The 16580-nt window shown below is 39.7% G+C and overlaps 1 protein-coding gene across 7 annotated transcripts in view; it reads left to right on the forward strand.

Moving 5' to 3' along the window:
• The window catches only part of armc9 (armadillo repeat containing 9), a 29471-nt gene extending 14560 nt beyond the window's left edge, over positions 1-14911 (forward strand). For all 7 annotated transcript variants that reach the window (XM_088348966.1, XM_088348967.1, XM_088348964.1 and 4 more), the window contains 7 exons: positions 1179-1225; positions 1395-1499; positions 1664-1779; positions 5693-5868; positions 6734-6839; positions 11102-11280; positions 13851-14911. In XM_088348966.1, coding sequence (XP_088205092.1) covers positions 1179-1225; positions 1395-1499; positions 1664-1779; positions 5693-5868; positions 6734-6839; positions 11102-11280; positions 13851-13942 — 821 coding nt within the window. In that variant the 3' untranslated portion in view covers positions 13943-14911. The remainder of the gene's footprint in view (positions 1-1178; positions 1226-1394; positions 1500-1663; positions 1780-5692; positions 5869-6733; positions 6840-11101; positions 11281-13850) is intronic.
• The last annotated feature ends 1669 nt before the right edge of the window (positions 14912-16580 follow it).

Below are 16580 nucleotides of genomic sequence, written 5' to 3' on the forward strand. Positions count from 1 at the left end.
TCAACCTCACGCACCAACTCGGGCTCCTTCCCTGCCAGAGAGGTAACGTTCCATGTCCCAAAAGCCAGTTTCTGTAGCCGGGGATCGTCGCGCCAAGGACACCTCCCTTGGCTGCTACCCAGCTCTCTGCGCACCCGACCCCTTTGGCCCCTCCTACAGGTGGTGAGCCCATGGGAAGAGGGTCCCACGTCGTCCCTTCGGGCTGTGCCCGGCCGGCCCCCGTGGGTAAGGGTCCGGCCACCAGGCGCTCGCCAGCGGACCCCACCTCCAGGCCTGGCTCCAGAAGGGGGCCCCGGTAACCCGCGTCCGGGCGAGGGAAATCGAGGACCAAAGTTTTGTCTCATCATTAGGGGTCTTCTGATCTGCGTTTTGTCTGGCCACTCACCAGGATAATGATGATCATGTTTATTATATTTGTCATTGTACTGGGAGTATTGTTAACACAATTATCAGTATCATGAGTATCTTATCATCATCAGTATGATCCTCATCTTTATGTGTACTATTATTAGTGTCATCATCGGTCCTCACCTGTATTACTATCATTGTCCGTATCGTTATATAGATCATCAGTATTGTCATCATCTGCTATTAGCATTACAATCATCAAAATCGTCATCCCCATTGTCTTTTCATCAGTATCATATTCTTTTTCAGTATTATTATTAACAGTGTAATCAATATTTACTACTATTATAATCTTCAGTATTACAGTAACATCATTCTCATCATCAATATCATCCTTATCATTACCATCATCATTAGTCTTTATTTGTATCAGCCTTGTTATCAGTTTTATCATCACCTTTACCAGTGCCATCTTTAGTGTCTGCATCACTGGAATTGAATCATTATCTTCACGAATATAATTGTTATCACTTGTAAAATCATCAGTATTATTGTTTTGTCCTTAGTATCATTATCAACAATAATATCATCATTACCAGTTTTGTCATCATCATCAATAGAAAAGCATGTTTATGCTTCAGTATCATTATGACCACAATCCCTACAATCATCAGTTTTCTAATTTCAATCATCACCATCGTTTGTATTATCTTAAGTATCATTCTCCAGTGAAAGTGATTTTTTTTCAACGTTTTTATTTAATTTTTTTCTTGCTGTCCAATTGTTATATTTTTCAACTAACCATTTAATAAATGCCATTTTACTTCCAGCGGAGGATGAAGGGCCTGAGTCAGGCGATGAGGAGGATGACAATTATGTGAGTCTAATCATATTGTTTCTACAGTGTGCAAAAAAATCTTACAACAGGTAATTGCATGTCGATTTAATAAGGCATTAGTAAAATTGCAACTGATGATTTTAGCCTGTCGGACTATTCAGGCCTTCATATGACTGACCTGTGTCTACTATGATTGATTTTGTGATAGAAAAACTTGATAGACTTGGACCAAGATGAAGATGAAGAGGAAGTGGTTCAGCCAAAGCCCGGTGAGCTGTCTGGGGAAAGTCTGCTTACTACAGAATACCTGGGGGTAGGTGAAAAATAAATGCTCCTCTATGCCTAGCTAATTTACAATCACGCTAATATAGCAGAACACATTGCAGACACAGGATATGATGTTAATCGGTCCATTCGGTTATTTTGGCTCCACACTATATTGAATACACTGTTTGATTGTCACGATTGAAATAATAGATTGTCACCAACATAACCAAAGTGAAGAGGAAGACCACCCCTCATCATCAAGCCAGCATTTATGATTCTCTCCAGCGACCCGTGACCCCGAGCTCTCATCGCAGCATGATCACTGTGTAAGTCACATGACTCCTGTCTGATTAAGGTCTTCTTAGTTGTTCTTTTCCTGCTTATTGTCCACCGTTGTGTATCCGTGCAGCCAGATGTCGTCTCGTCCAACGTTCAAAAGATAAGATTTAGCCTGGCCTCCAGTCTCAATTGCTCTAATTCCCCTGGAGGATATCAAATGACGTAAGGATATTAGAAGTGCATTGTCATCAGTGATGATTGGACATTCAAGCAAAAAATAGACCAAAGAGACATTTTTAAATACATGTTAGTAAAATATAGATATGTAGAACATTGGGTCAGGGAAAGAATTAACTCACTATGTAGTTTTAAGTATGAAAAGAATTGGGCTGCAAAAAACTTGGATGATTATAATATTTAATCAATTTATTTTGTCAATTTATTGGATCAGCTAAGACCTTTTGTCAAATACTCATATTTGAAGAAATTTGTATTTATTTTACATAATATGAGCATCACCTATAGGAGCTGGGATAATCATCCGCTATCTTGTTGCTATGGGCACATAAAAAAAATGAAGATTGCGAAAGGCTTGGTTATTTTTTATCTTTTATTGTGTTTTTTTTTTCACTTTCAGTCTTTGTAGCTTGTATTATTCCTCATACTTGGCACTTGTTTTTGGTTGCAATACACAATACAGATACATTTACTGGTCAAAAAATACACACTGTCTCCTGAAAGCTTTAACTCAAAAGTAATGCTTCAAAAAGGCTTTAGCTCGTTTAATGCAAGACCTTAAGCAAGTTTTAACTCAAATTTAAAGCTTTAAAGATTTAACTTTTGATTGGCTTTTAGAAAAAATATCATTTAGTAATTAGTCAGGATTGATAAAATAAGCAAAAAGTGGAAATATTATTTTCAAAATATTTTGTCCTTAAGATGGATTCTTTGTTCAACCAAAAAATATGATTTGGTGGTAATCAGAAACTAACTGAAGTCAAAATTCAGTTGTTGCTTTTTCTCAAAAATCAGTCTTAACATTTGGATGTTATTTCTGCTTATTGTTTACAAATTGTTGACCAATTTTAGGAGGGTCACTTAAAGTGATCATTTGTGTTCAGCCTGACACCAGTGATTTACTTTATTTTGGAAAATACTGATAACTATATTGTGACACTATATTGACAAATCAGATAACTGAATCATTCTTGATTTATGTTTTTTAAAAATGTATATTGATTTTCTTTTAGATATAAATACATTTTAAACTGATGTTGTTCTCTATTTCAACTAAATAATTGACTGATTAATCATAGGTTAATATAATGTTGAATGTGAATGTACTCCGAGGAGAAGCTTGTGGAACGTCTGACAGCTATCTTGTGGAGGCAAAATTGAGTGTGTGGTAAGTGGTAGGGTTATGGAAGGAAAGTGATTATGAGAGAAGAAGTGAAGATTAGTGAGGTGAAGCAGGATGCGTATGAGGGAATAGTGAGAGTGTGTTGAGATCAGGAAGGAAAGATCTGTAAAGAGAGTGGAGGAAGATTGGGAATGACTGAAGACTTGTAGCGCAGTTTAGGTTTGTGGAATGCACAAAGTTGGTGGAGTTATAAGAAAGGGTAGTGAGTGGTGGAATGCGAAGTATAAAAAGGATTAAAAAAATGAGATGAAGAAATTAGGTGCATAGAATGAAAATACATTTTGTAAAGTGAGTTGTTAGAGATGCGAAAAAGGAAGTGAATGATAGATGGGGGAGGAAGTTGACTGAGAGTTTTGAGGAGAACAGGTGGATGTTTTGAAAATAAATGGAAAAAATAAGAGCGTGTAGGATCAGAATCGCAGACTGTTGGTAGAAGAGCAAGAGGTGCGTGAAAGATGGGCTGAGTATTTTAATTAGCTGTTAATTGTGACTGATTACAGGGAGGCTTGTATTGTGCTTGTGGGTGGTAGACAGATGTCTTTGTTTGGTGAATTGAATGAGAAGATTGTAGGGGAAGAAGTGGAAGCAGCTGTTGGGTTAATGAATGAAGAGAAGGCTGCTGGGTTAAATGGATGCATGGTAGAGCACAACAAGAGAGGTGTTGAATCTGTGATATTGTGACTTAAAGGGTTGTTAAATGTATGTTTCGTGCTTGGAGTGGTAGCAAAGGACTGGCGTAGTGCATGTGTGGTTCTCAGAGGGAAATGTGACAGGCGCGTGTGTAATAATTTGAGAGGTAGGTCTGTTGAGTGTGGTGGGAAAGCTTTATGGTAGGATTTTGATTAGATGAATAAGGGATAAGTTGGACTAACAGTGTGGGTTTAGAAGAGGAAGGGGATGTACAAAACGATTTTTGAAGTGGGGCAGTTGCGTGTGAACTTTATGGCGAAAGGAAGAAAAGTGAATTGGGCATTCATGTATTTATAGAAAGGATATGACAGGATAGCTCGGGAGGCATTGTGGCATGTGTTGAGTATATATGGGGTGAGTGGCAGGTTACTGCGCTCTGTGCAAAGCTTGTATAAGGATAATAGAGCTTGTTTGAGAGTGGGAAGTGAAGTGAGCTAGTGGTCTCTGGTAAGAGTGAGTTTGATGCAAGGGTGTGTCAGGTCACCATGGCTGTTCGATTTGTATATGGATGGAGTGGTGCGTGTGGTGTGTGTAAGAGCAGGGAGCGCAAGAATAGTGTGTAAGGGTGGCTCACGTACAAGTCAGCTGTTGTTTGCAGATGGCACTGCTTTGGTGGCTGATTCTGCAGCAGGACTGAGTGTTTTGGAAATGGAGTTTGATAAGAGTGTCTACGAGAAGGAAGCTTAAGGTGAAACAGACAAGAGTAAGGTCATGAGGTGTTCAAGACATGTTGATGTAGGTTGATGAGAGATTTTGTTGAATGGTATAAAGTTGCAGGAGGTAGATGGTTTTAAGTATTTGGGTTTGTTTGTGACAGCAGGTGGTGGTTTGGAGGAGGACGTGAAGAAGAGGGTGGGTTACTGGTGCTAGGCAATGTGTGTGCTGAACAAATTGTTTAAGTGTAGAGATCTGGGAATGGTTGCAAAGCGAGGATTGCATGAAGGTCTGGTGGTAACAGCAGTTATCTATGGCTCAGAGGCATTGGGTTTGAGAGTAAATGGGTGTAATAGATTAAATGTATTTGAAATGAGATGCTTGCGTAGAATGTGTGGAGTGACACGACTGGATAGGTTAAAGAATGATGATGTAAGGAGAACTGGTGTGGTGAGAGATCTTGTTGAGAGGGTTGATGAAATTGTTCTGAGATGGTTTGGACATATGGAAAGAATGAATCAAGGCTGCTTGACTAAAAGAGTATGTAGTGTTAAGAAATAAAATGAGATAAAGGCCCGAATGTAGTCGGATGGATGGGGTGAAACGTGCTCTGGATGTGAGGTTGTTGAATTTAATGGCTGCAAGAGTGTGTGCTAGAAAAATATGTGAATGGGCGAAGGGAGTTAAGAACAACTGATATTGACGCATATGATGCAGAGGGGGTAAACCAGTGTTTGCTGTCGGACCTCTCTGCTGATGAAGTGTTGCATAGCACAGAAACTTACCCCTTGTTGTGCTGTGGGCTTAATGTTTGGTTTCAGGTTGGGAAGAGCGAAGGGGAATGAATGGTTGGTGAATGTGAGTGTGTTCTACTCACCTCGTATGAGGGGGAAATGGCTTTGGCATACAGATAGATCAATAGATAGCTAGATTGATGGTAATATAATGATTAAAAAGGATGACATAAGGTATATAAACTGTAAAAATCAGAGTTAACTAATTCATTTCCTAAATGTTGCAGCACTCAACCAAATAGTAAAAGTGTTTAAAAGCAAAAGAGTCTACATAAACATTTGCATTGAAATAATGAAAAATGATTAATGCATTTTTCAGGCCACAAAGCAAGCCAATGACGAAAACATATTTTTGGAGCTTTTTCCAATACTCATAAGTTTGTATGTGTGTTCCATTCCTAGAAATCCTCTTCCGGCCAGTCGGGATGGTGTAAGTGGGAGGGAAAGCGTCAACGCTCACCGTGGGCACACAAGCGAGCAGGAAAACAAAACAAACAAACAGAACAAAAACGATTCCAGGCCGACTACGAGCTGCAGCGATCGGCCTCGCACGGCTGATTCCCTGCAACATAGCCAGGGTGGGTTAGAGCCATCTCAGGTGCTGATTCTGAAAATGTGAATTTTAAAGTTGTGTTGTCAAGGATTAAATTTTGGGTAAAGTGCTCGTAAATGCTTAAGTTGTTGGCGTGTGTCTCATAAAATCTAGTCTTAAAAATGTCGCCGACACCGCTCTCTGGTGGCTTTGTTTTGCCACTGCATTTTTTTCTTACCTCGTGGTTAACTGCAACTGGCATTGGTTTGTACGACACTCTCCTATAAGGCGTCATTGTCCCCTGGAGGTCGTGCCCAAGAGGACCTGTGTATGCTACACCTAAACAGGGCACTATGACATGTGTACTAGTGCAAGGATTTTTTATCAGTTATGAACATTTCTTATGGGCCATGGAAAATATGAAGTAAGCATTTCCCAGTGCTAAATTGTAATGGGAAGAACTTCCTGCAACTGAAAATGTAAGATAAATATCAATGTCATTTTTACCCAACAACTACATAAGAAGAGATGTTTCTCAAAATCAAATATATTCGTTAATATCTAAAACATTTGAATAGATATAGATGGATACTTTATTCATTCCCGTAGGGAAATTCACATGCTCCTTATACATGCTCATTGCTCACGCAAAATTAAAATCCCATATGTAAATCACAGATACATTTGTGGATCTGCAAAACACATGATTTACACCCAAAACATTTTAATTTAATGTATTTGGAGAAATTAGAAAATAGGCTTTGAAGGTCCTTAAAAAGTGCTTGATTTTTGCCATGAAAATGGTGAGCAAACCCTGTAAAAACAAATATTTTTGTAGGGCTGTTATGATGCCCTTGAGCAATTTTATCCAACATTTGACAAATTTCACTAGCAAATGCTCTCCCCCTCAGACTTAGAACACGAAGGCCGAGCCAAGGCTTTTGATCGGGACCAGTCCTACGGGGTCAGAGTCCGGAAAGGAATGCTCCAAGAGAAATTCAACGGAGATTTTCAAAGGTAACTTGACATGAAAATGCCCAAGCACAACCAATTTAATTGACTATAAAACTATAAATACATCTTTACGTTTTAGATCAGGGGTGGGAAAACTACAGCCCGATGGCCGCATGCAGCCCGTCGGGCTTTTTCATCTGGTCCATGAAACTAAAATAATAAAGATATAATGATAGTATGTATAAAATGGTTTAAAGAAGTATGACTTGGGAAATGTGTTGCTTTGGTGCCACACTTCTCACCACTGTCTTCAACATTCAAATAGGTGGCTACATTTTTCTTTACTTGCTATCTTTAGCATGTATTTATTATATCTATCAAGATATTTATCTATTTTTAGTAAAAAATACACTTCTGTGGCAGATATAAAATGATGTTCAGTGCCTTGGACAGAAATAAAGAGAAATTACTTATCAATCAATTGGTTGAGCGAATTGGAATTAGGACCACTAATGCACTTAGCAATATGGACTCAGAATGTGGACTAGTGCCATAAATCTCCTAAATCACTTATATGAAGGGTGGGCAGACTACAGCCAGCAAGCCCCATTCTGCCCGTCAGTCTTTTTTATCCGGCCTGTCGAATGAAAAAGTGAAAGATACAATCATAATATGTATAAAAGGTTTAAAAAAAAATAATGAAATAATGAAGATGTGTAGATTTGGTGCCACGCTTGTCCGTAGTGTAACCAAAATTCAAATAGATGGTTACATTTTTCTTTACTTGTTTTTTTTAATCATGTTTTCATTTTATTTCATTCTGATTATCTAGCCGTTTATCCATTATCTTCCGCTTATTTGAGGGCGGGTCGCAGGGCAGCAGCCTCAGCAGGGGAGCCAAGACCTCCCTATCCCCAGCCACTTCATCCAACAGAAAATCTAATTTATTAAACTACCTTTATTAAGCTACCTGTATTGCAATTTGATTTTTTATCAAATTTTGTGCTCCAAAAAGGGGCATCATTTATCACTTTTCTCAAAGTGTTTCAAAACTAATTTGATTAAGTTGTTTGTCTATAGACATCAAATAATAAGGTGCACCATGGCGAATGATTGGTAGTGCATCAGGCCCACAGTTCAGAGGTCCCAGCTTCAAATCCAACTACTAGCCACTGTGTCCCCTGCCCAGTGCCTGAAGATAGCTGGGATGGGCTCCGGCCTACATTATCTTTTTCCCTCATGTATAGCCGACTTAAAACCAACATTTTCTTACCCCGGCCCTATTAGCAAATTTATTAATCCAATGCAACGTGACTCAAAAAGTTTGCTGACCTCTGTTTTAGATGAAGGCTTGGGGCTTTTTGAAATAAAAATTGAAGTTAGAGACAATGGATTGTCTGTTCTAGTCACATACTTTGTAATGCATCATGAGTAGGAAGGGATTTGGCTTCATGTTACAGTATGTTTCCTTTCTTTTTCTTTTCTTTAATTGAATTAAAATAGAAGATTACATTTTTTTTTTCATTTTACTGCCCACAACTGATTCCATTGATTTCATGCATAATTTTTAAAGAGGATAAATTATGGAAATGTATGTCCAATATCTTGTACAAGGATAATGGCCCTGCATTGCGGGGCTTGCGTTGTTGGGCGTCAGAGAGCCACTAGGGAGTATCTAAGAGCATGCATCTCCAGAAAAGCTTGTACACGAAAGCAGATCATTTATTGATGTTGTTGGTATTTGTTGGAGGGCCTTGACAAGAAACCTAGCTAAAGACACTCCCAGAACCCTAAAGTTATACTGTAAAAATTGTATATATATTATGCAAATCGAGATTTATAGAATAGACTAGATTGGTGGTACTTCAATTAAACATACAATAGTCAGAGAATTTTTACTAGGAATTTTGAAATGGTACTAAGTACATAAGTTTCTTCTGTTCTGTACTTCTCTACTGGACTTACACAAAGGTGATTGCTTAGGGTGCCTGTTCATTATTTTGACTGTGATGCACTCTTTATGTCAATGTTACTATTGGCCAATAATGTTGCTCTTCTTTGATTCCACACCCTGTAGGGCAGGTCTGCTTTTGTTTCCTATTAGTTAAATCTAGAAAGGGCTCAGGGAAGGATTTTTGGAACAGGTTTTGAATTATGACCTATAATAATTAAATCATAAACGTATCACTTGTTTCTTGGCACTTTCTGACCTTTAAGCCTTTTTGAAAGCATTAAATAATACATAATGTGCCTTTAAACACGTTGTTAAAATCCAATATGTCCCCTTGCACGGTTAAAATATATTGATTTCTTTCCACCTTATTTTGAGTGTAAAATGAACTAGAAATTTATCATTTGTTCATTCGAGACGAATTTTTTTTAATAAATATTCATGATTTGAGTTCGGGATTTATTTAGACCTTCTCCCAAAAATTATGGACTACAAGCCGCTACTCATTTTCTACATTTTAAACCCTGCGGCTTTAAATATGGTGCGGCTTGTTCTTTTTTTTTTTTTTTTTTTTTTTTTTGAGGCAGATTGTTGCAAACGTGACGGCAGCGACTTTAAACCCACGCGGGGCTCTTCCCATGGATCTCCCTAGCTGCGGTGCTTGTCGGGGCCCTGCGTCTGGGTAGCGGCGCTCCCTGCCCTGTCTAGCAGGGCCAAGTAGCAGATTTAGAACTGGTCCAGACCAGGGAAATCAGACCGTCTACTTAAAACAAAGTATCGCGATTTTTGCCAAGTGCTCTGAATGTCAAAGGTAAGAATTTCAATGAAGCGCGGTTAAATGGCGCCAGTGACTATGACTCTCCAGCCAAATGCCTCGCCATGGATTAGTGACGCGCATAAATGGATGAACAAGAATCCCACCGTCCCTATGGAATAAGATCGCAGCCTTGGCACAATCTGCAGGGAAATGTCTAAGAAAAGTAACACATTGTGCCACTCCTTTGAGAACTCTGCCCGCAGATGTCAATCTCTATCCACTTTGCACAGCAATCATTAATAATTAAATTAGCATTAACATACGCTTTGGTTTTCGATGGAATTTAAAATGAATTGCCTTTAGTGCCACTGATGTCAACGTATTCTGCAATATGTTCAGCACACAGTAAATGCTATCACCGGGCCAGGTTAGGCGGAGGCTATGTTTGTTGGGTGGGCGTGACTGTGTGTACAACAGTGAAAGGCTGTTGTATGTTGTCAGTCAAGCAGCGGGGCAGGCACACAAGTGGCTACTTGAACAAACTGTGGAGCATGAGGACCACTAGCTTTTAATGGCTCGTTACATTGAAAATAAATGTATCAATTGAATCGGACTCTTAGGAAAGTCAGAAGAGTGCAATGAAATGGAGATTATCATCGGGTGTTCCATCGATTATTATTGTGTTGGGAAAGCGATTGAGGCTACATTGGGGAGAAGGCAATACCAGGGCTGCATGTCTGGCCTAATGCTAAGGCTAGGCTACATAAGGACTCTCACAAGTTTACCCTGCCGAGAAGGTATCTCACCAAGCCAGATCCATTACCTATAAAACAGACGACCTGGAGGTACACTTCGTGAGAAACCGCTAGATTCGGAACAGTTGTATTTTAATCAGCGTGGAGATTTGGCTGTAGTGGAGTTTACCCGATGCTAGGGTGCAGCGAGCCAGCCGCTCCCTAAATCGCTTTCTTATACTGAAAGGAGTAGCCCTCCAGTTTCGATATACTTTTGTATAACAACAATAAAGACCATTCGTTCAACTGCAATTCTGTGTTCTGTGTTTTTACTTGTAGATCTGAATTTGTTTTTTTGTATTTTCTCGTATAAATCTTAGTCGGTAAGGACATCATCTCAAGGTAAGTTTACTCTTGGGGTCTTGTATGGAGGTGTGATGCTACTTTTCGCATTTTCACATTACGTGGCTGGTTCTGGTCCTAATTAACCGCGATAACTAAGGGATTTTGTATACGCATGAGTGCGACAAAATTCATTACCCAGATATGATTGCGATCTTTCTAACAAGTAGTGTCGGGGATTCAATATTTTAGTGTGGCAGCAGGTGACTATTTATCAGGTATATTTCTCCTTATGTGACTTCAGAGTTTTTTAAACGATAATAGATCATTGCTAACGTATAGGAGTCAGTTATCAAGTCTGGTACCACTCAACAAAGGATTGAAGAAAATGAGTGCTATCTTCTGTTAATTTAATGAGAATGTCAAAAGAAAGGAGGACTAGCCCCGTCATTCGGCCAGTGAGAATGAACATGTTCTGTACAAATGAACGTAGAGGCAAAACCTGTTTGTCTTTTCTTAGTTCTCTCTTTCCCGTCATCAGCGCCGATACAATCTCTGGCTTTGTGAGCCGGCCTAGGATAGGACGAACGCCGGAGCCGGGAGACGTTCTGAAGAACACTGCGTACAGCCTGGCACCCAAATTATCCCAAGCTGAACCTCAGTACTGCAGCCGACCCGACTCCTCCGGTTCCGCCAGTGGAGCTAAACGACTGAGTGGTGGTAAGCGAATCTTGCAATCATGCTAAGTGCGTGTTCTGATGCCTGGCATTCGTCATCAATCTATGAAGTCACACTAAAGTAGTTTAATTGAAGCTTTGAGGGAAACAAGATGACTCATGTGACATGACAAATGCAATAAGCGGGCAGTTGTTCTTTTGTTTATACACAAGTTGTCTGCTATCAGTTCAATTGGTTTACGCTTGAGTGCAGTTTCTTCTGCCTGTCAGGTTTTATTGTCACTAATTTTTTAAGCGTGCTGGTTTCCGGATGCAAAAGGAGCTGGAACCAACGCCACCTGTTGAGACAAATACCCCTTCAGGGCTACATTTTGCTTCACTGTAGACATGTGCTTAGATCCGACCACCCACACTGAAAGAAAAATAAGGAGTAACGATGAGGTAGTGGAAAGAATAAGATTATACACAGTGTTTTTATCCACAATATATTGCTTTCCTCGTTTGAGTAATTTTGCAAAAAATTAGAGGCGGGATGCGTCATTTGAGTTGTCCTGAAAAGGTTGATGGGTAAATATTTTCTCTATTATGTGTTGACATTGGCCAACTGAGTTCAAAGAGCTCTAATTCTTTAATTTCTATTGCACCTGATTATTTTTTTTCACCAGAAACGTTATATTTTCTATAAGTAGGGTGCATAAAATTGGGGCAAAGAGCTACCTTGTGTTCGATATGTGTCGCTAACCAAAATCACATAACATTGTAAACCCGAGTAATGCCGTTGACATACGAAAAGACTTTAGAGCTTATCTCATTACCACACTCTTGTTGCCAGAAACACAGATTTGCATAGTGCATTTTGTTCTGGATTGTGATAGACTAAACAGTGTCATGTTCGGACATTTCTTCACCTGTCCGTCAATCATGTTGCGTTTAAGAGCTTATATAATATTTTGTCGAAAAACCTCCTGTTTTTTTCCTTCTTAACATTTCTGGCTGATGAAGTAGAGAGACTGTTTGACCCAGTGTTTCTCAACTGGTCTGACTTACTGACCCAACATTCCACCCTGATGACAAACTGCGACCCACTTCTCGAAATTATCGAATTGAAAGATTTTGGATTTTAAAGCAGAGAAAAGACCAGTAAAACTAAAACAACTTCAAGGACCATATATATTCTCATATAAGCCTAAATCATGAATAAGCGCCTTCCTAAAGTGGTATGAAATAGCCACATACCAAGAGAAATTCATACCCAAAGTTTAAAAAATCAGCTATAACTACTAGCTATAACGAGTTAAATAGATGCTAAAGATAAATATACTGATAAGAATAAAGCTAAAAATATATAATTCTAACAACCATTTACTGTACTTTCAAGCAATGTTTCAATGGCAGACACCCGTTCACCATTTTCATATTTCCCAATCCTTTTCTTCTTCGATTTGATCGTTGTTGTCACTGTTTTATGCTTTTCTTTCCGTTTATGACTAGCTTTTTTAGCACCCATTATGGGCAGAAAAACGAAGAAAATCACAATAGAACGTGATGTCTTCCCTCTCACACACAATAGGAACAGCACCTTTTGACTGAACAAGAATATGAGACCCAGAAAGGCAATATTGCCATCTACTGTTTATGAGTGTTAAGCCTGCTTTTTTTTTTTGATCTTAGCATTATTTTCCCTTGGCAAAGGTCTGCGGCCCATTGAAAAATCGTCTGCGACTCGAAAGTGGGTCCCGACCCGACAGTTTTGAAACAATGGGTCAACCTATCAGAATGCACCATGCGAATCTGTGTTTCTTGCTTCGTAAGACTGTACTCAGTACTGCAGCCGGCCCGACCACCGGCGGTCTTGTTGTAAAGTGTCAGTGCTCTCACGCCACTGCTCTGGTTTGATTCCCTTTGCATGCAATGTTTTGCCATTATGCTCAGTGATGTTAATCGATTGATTTATCATTGAGTGATAATTGCACAATCATTACACAGAAACTGTGGTATACCGTAGACAGGGTTGGGTAGGGTTACTTTAACTTGACTACTTTCAATTACTTTTGGATTACTCCAATACCAAAAATGCTAATAAAAGACAAAAGAAACTAAATATGAATAAAATTACAAAATTTTGTGCAGGCTTGGGGAGTAACGGAATACATGGAACGGCAAAAATGATGTTGGCAAGCTGTTTGGATTTATTTTCATTTTGTTTCTGCCGAATTTTATGTTAGTTTTGCCGGAGATCGAAGCCAGGAGAGAAAGCTTACCACGTGTTGTGAGTCATAATTTTATTCATATTTAGTTTCTTTTGTCTTTTATTAGCATATTTGGTATTGGAGTAATCCAAAAGTAATTGAAAGTAATCAAGTTAAAGTAACCCTACCCAACCCTGACCGTAGAACCTCGTATTGTAGCGCATACCTTAAAATACTGTATGCGTTATCAATCTCACCCATTGTATTCTGCGGTGTATATAAGATGCACATTTGGCTTTCTGGCCAAACTGGTGGTTTTAAGTGCGCCTTATAGTCCGGAAAATTCAATACTTTGAAGAAGAAATTCTCAGCGGTTGTTTGTTTTCCCCCAAAATACCTTTGCTCGATTGACCTCCCTCTGCAGGCAGCAGGTCCACACGGAAGTCAGCAGAGAGCTGTCATCACGCAAGGACCGAACCCCCCACCGGTTCCCCCGGCTCATCAAGCTTCCTGTAACATCATCCTTGCAGGTTTTGATCAGGGTCAGGGCCACAGAATGAAGGTCGGGAATCTGCAACGGGAGGCGGAAGGGACTCCAACAATGCCAAGGTTTGTGGCACTGCATTTTTTCACCCAGGATTCAGCACAGACTTTTGCAACCTGAGACGGGGTCAGACAATAATTGCGTCCCAAATCAACCCCCCTCCGTTTGCCAAGCCTGGGTTGGTCCTCGTTTACTTATTTTTTTGCCTCCTTTGAATAAGACAACTCGGCACACCTGACTATGCGGAACATCCTTCCACCATAACGGAACTGACTTGTCCTTTATTGAAAACATCATTTGTGGTTTTCGGTACAGAATTTAGTAGTACATTAATATTAAGTAATCAGTTAGGAGCAATAACCAAGACTACAATAGGAATATAGAATAGAATTGTTGGGAAATGCAGAATGAAAATATAGGTGAATTAGATTCCGAAATGTCTTTATTGTCATTCAAAACCAGATAAGACATGGCATTCCAGGATAAGCATGCAATAAAGTCTTAAAAGACAAAAATTAGATAAGTAGGCTCGCGGATCCCTCAACTACCAGGTCGTTGAGACACTACTTCCCGTGGTGTGTCCTGGGCAAGTATAGCCTGGCGGCACCCATCCCTCTCGGATTGTACCGTTTTTTTATGATTACCAGTAGCAGGAGAAGCCTCCTGATCTGACTCAGATACAGCACCTTCATCAACCGGTCGACGATATGTTTTGGTGTATAGCGACCTCCTGCAGATGAGCTGGACTTCGGCTGTGATCGGCAGAGGCATTTGTGTGACGATACTGATACTAAATCCTAAATGTCTAAGAAAAAACATTTTGTTCCACAATTTTAAATATTTGGTTCCGGAATTTTGAGAATCTCATTGTACAATTTGCACTACATCATTGTTGGTTTTGATATATTCTTTGAAAAATAAACTTTGTGGTGACGACACTATGTCCTTTGCTTTTATGACATGTACATGTGGATGTCTTTAATTCCTGCACTTAATTTAAGGTAGTTTATTGTAACTATATTCATATTCAATCTATTAAGCCCCAACAAAGTCAAGATGACATGTTTGACAACGGGATAAATAAGGAAAAATATTTAAGCTAGTGCTGGGAAACTGGTTTAAGTGAATTGAGCTGCGGATCGCCACCAACAACGTCCGGAATTGGAGGACTTTTTTTTGCCATCACGGAGTCTTGGCTTTCCCGACGCCGCATTACATCACCGGCTCGAACGAGACGAAGACTCCGGTAAAAACAGGGGTTGGAGACTACGCGCTACAATAATAGCGGAACCATTGATACACAATGCTCACTCGATATGGAGTTTCTAGCTATGTACCGGGAGAGTTAACTGTGGTCTTTGTGTTTGCTGTATACTTTCCACCGCTAACAGTTTCACCAGATGCTAACGTTAGCATAGCGCTATATCTCCTGCCCGCTGCTAAACATCAGCTTGCACTACCCCAACGGAGCTTTATCGTCGACGGCGACTTTAATCGGGCATGTTTATTGACTGTACTCCCAAATCCTTTCAATTGTGGACTCCCAAATCTACTAATTGTGGACTGAGCAATTCGGAAAAACGCTGGACTGTGTAATGTAAGATCAAACATTCGGGAACTCTGTTTGACCCTCAAAACAATCCCCCCGCCCCCCACACCCCCGCCCGAGGACAACAAAGTCAGTTAGTACTTTGTTCCTTTGTTTCCTTATACTCACTGTAAATGTGGGACTGGAGTCGTCCAATTTCGTTGTCACAGCATATCCCATGTTGTAACAATGACAATAAAGGCATATTCTATTCTATTCTATTCTTTTTGAGTTTTTCCTTGCCCTCATTTACCGTGCTGTTCAATAAAATAGCAGTGCAATGTGACTAAACAGAATATCTCAGGTTATAGTATATTTTTTATTGTTACATGCCAAACAAGTTACCATTAGGTGCAGTAGATTGTCAGAAAACAAACAAGACCCAGCCTTCATAATGGGCATGCTTGGAAGGCTGTGCAATTGGGCAAATAGTTCAAAGGGGTGTGTTCCAAAAATAGCAGTGTCTGCTGATGACTGTACTAACTCAAAACTATGTTGTATTTCCAATAAAGGGTAGGATTTAGCAATACTAATATTTAGTTGCATGACAACAGTTTTTTATAACTGCTTCACATCACTGTTTTGCATAGAAATCAACTTTTGGCAGCTTTTAGTTGTCATTTCACTCCACAATTGCTTAACAACATTCTACAATTCATTTACAGTTTTTGGTTCTGCTTCACAAACAGCATTTTTGATATCATCCCACAAGTTTTCGATTGTATTGAGATCTGGGGATTGGGCTTGCCACTCCATAACATTGGTTTTAATTGTTTGGAACCAAGACTTTGCTCGTCTTCTGGGGTGTTTGGGGTCACTGGCCTGTTGAAACACGCATTTTAGGGGAATGTACCCTTCAGCATAAGGCAACATAATCTTTTCAAGTATCTTGACATACACACACTGATCCATGAACTCTGGTTTGCGATAAATGGGACCAACACCAGAGTAGGAAAAACATGCCCACACCATGATACTTGCACCACCATGCTTCACTGTCATAAATGTGTTCTGAGGTTTGA

Source organism: Urocampus carinirostris, chromosome 12 (genome assembly GCF_059441175.1).
Source record: "Urocampus carinirostris isolate Australia breed hairy pipefish chromosome 12, RoL_Ucar_1.0, whole genome shotgun sequence".
Classification (NCBI taxonomy): domain Eukaryota; kingdom Metazoa; phylum Chordata; class Actinopteri; order Syngnathiformes; family Syngnathidae; genus Urocampus; species Urocampus carinirostris.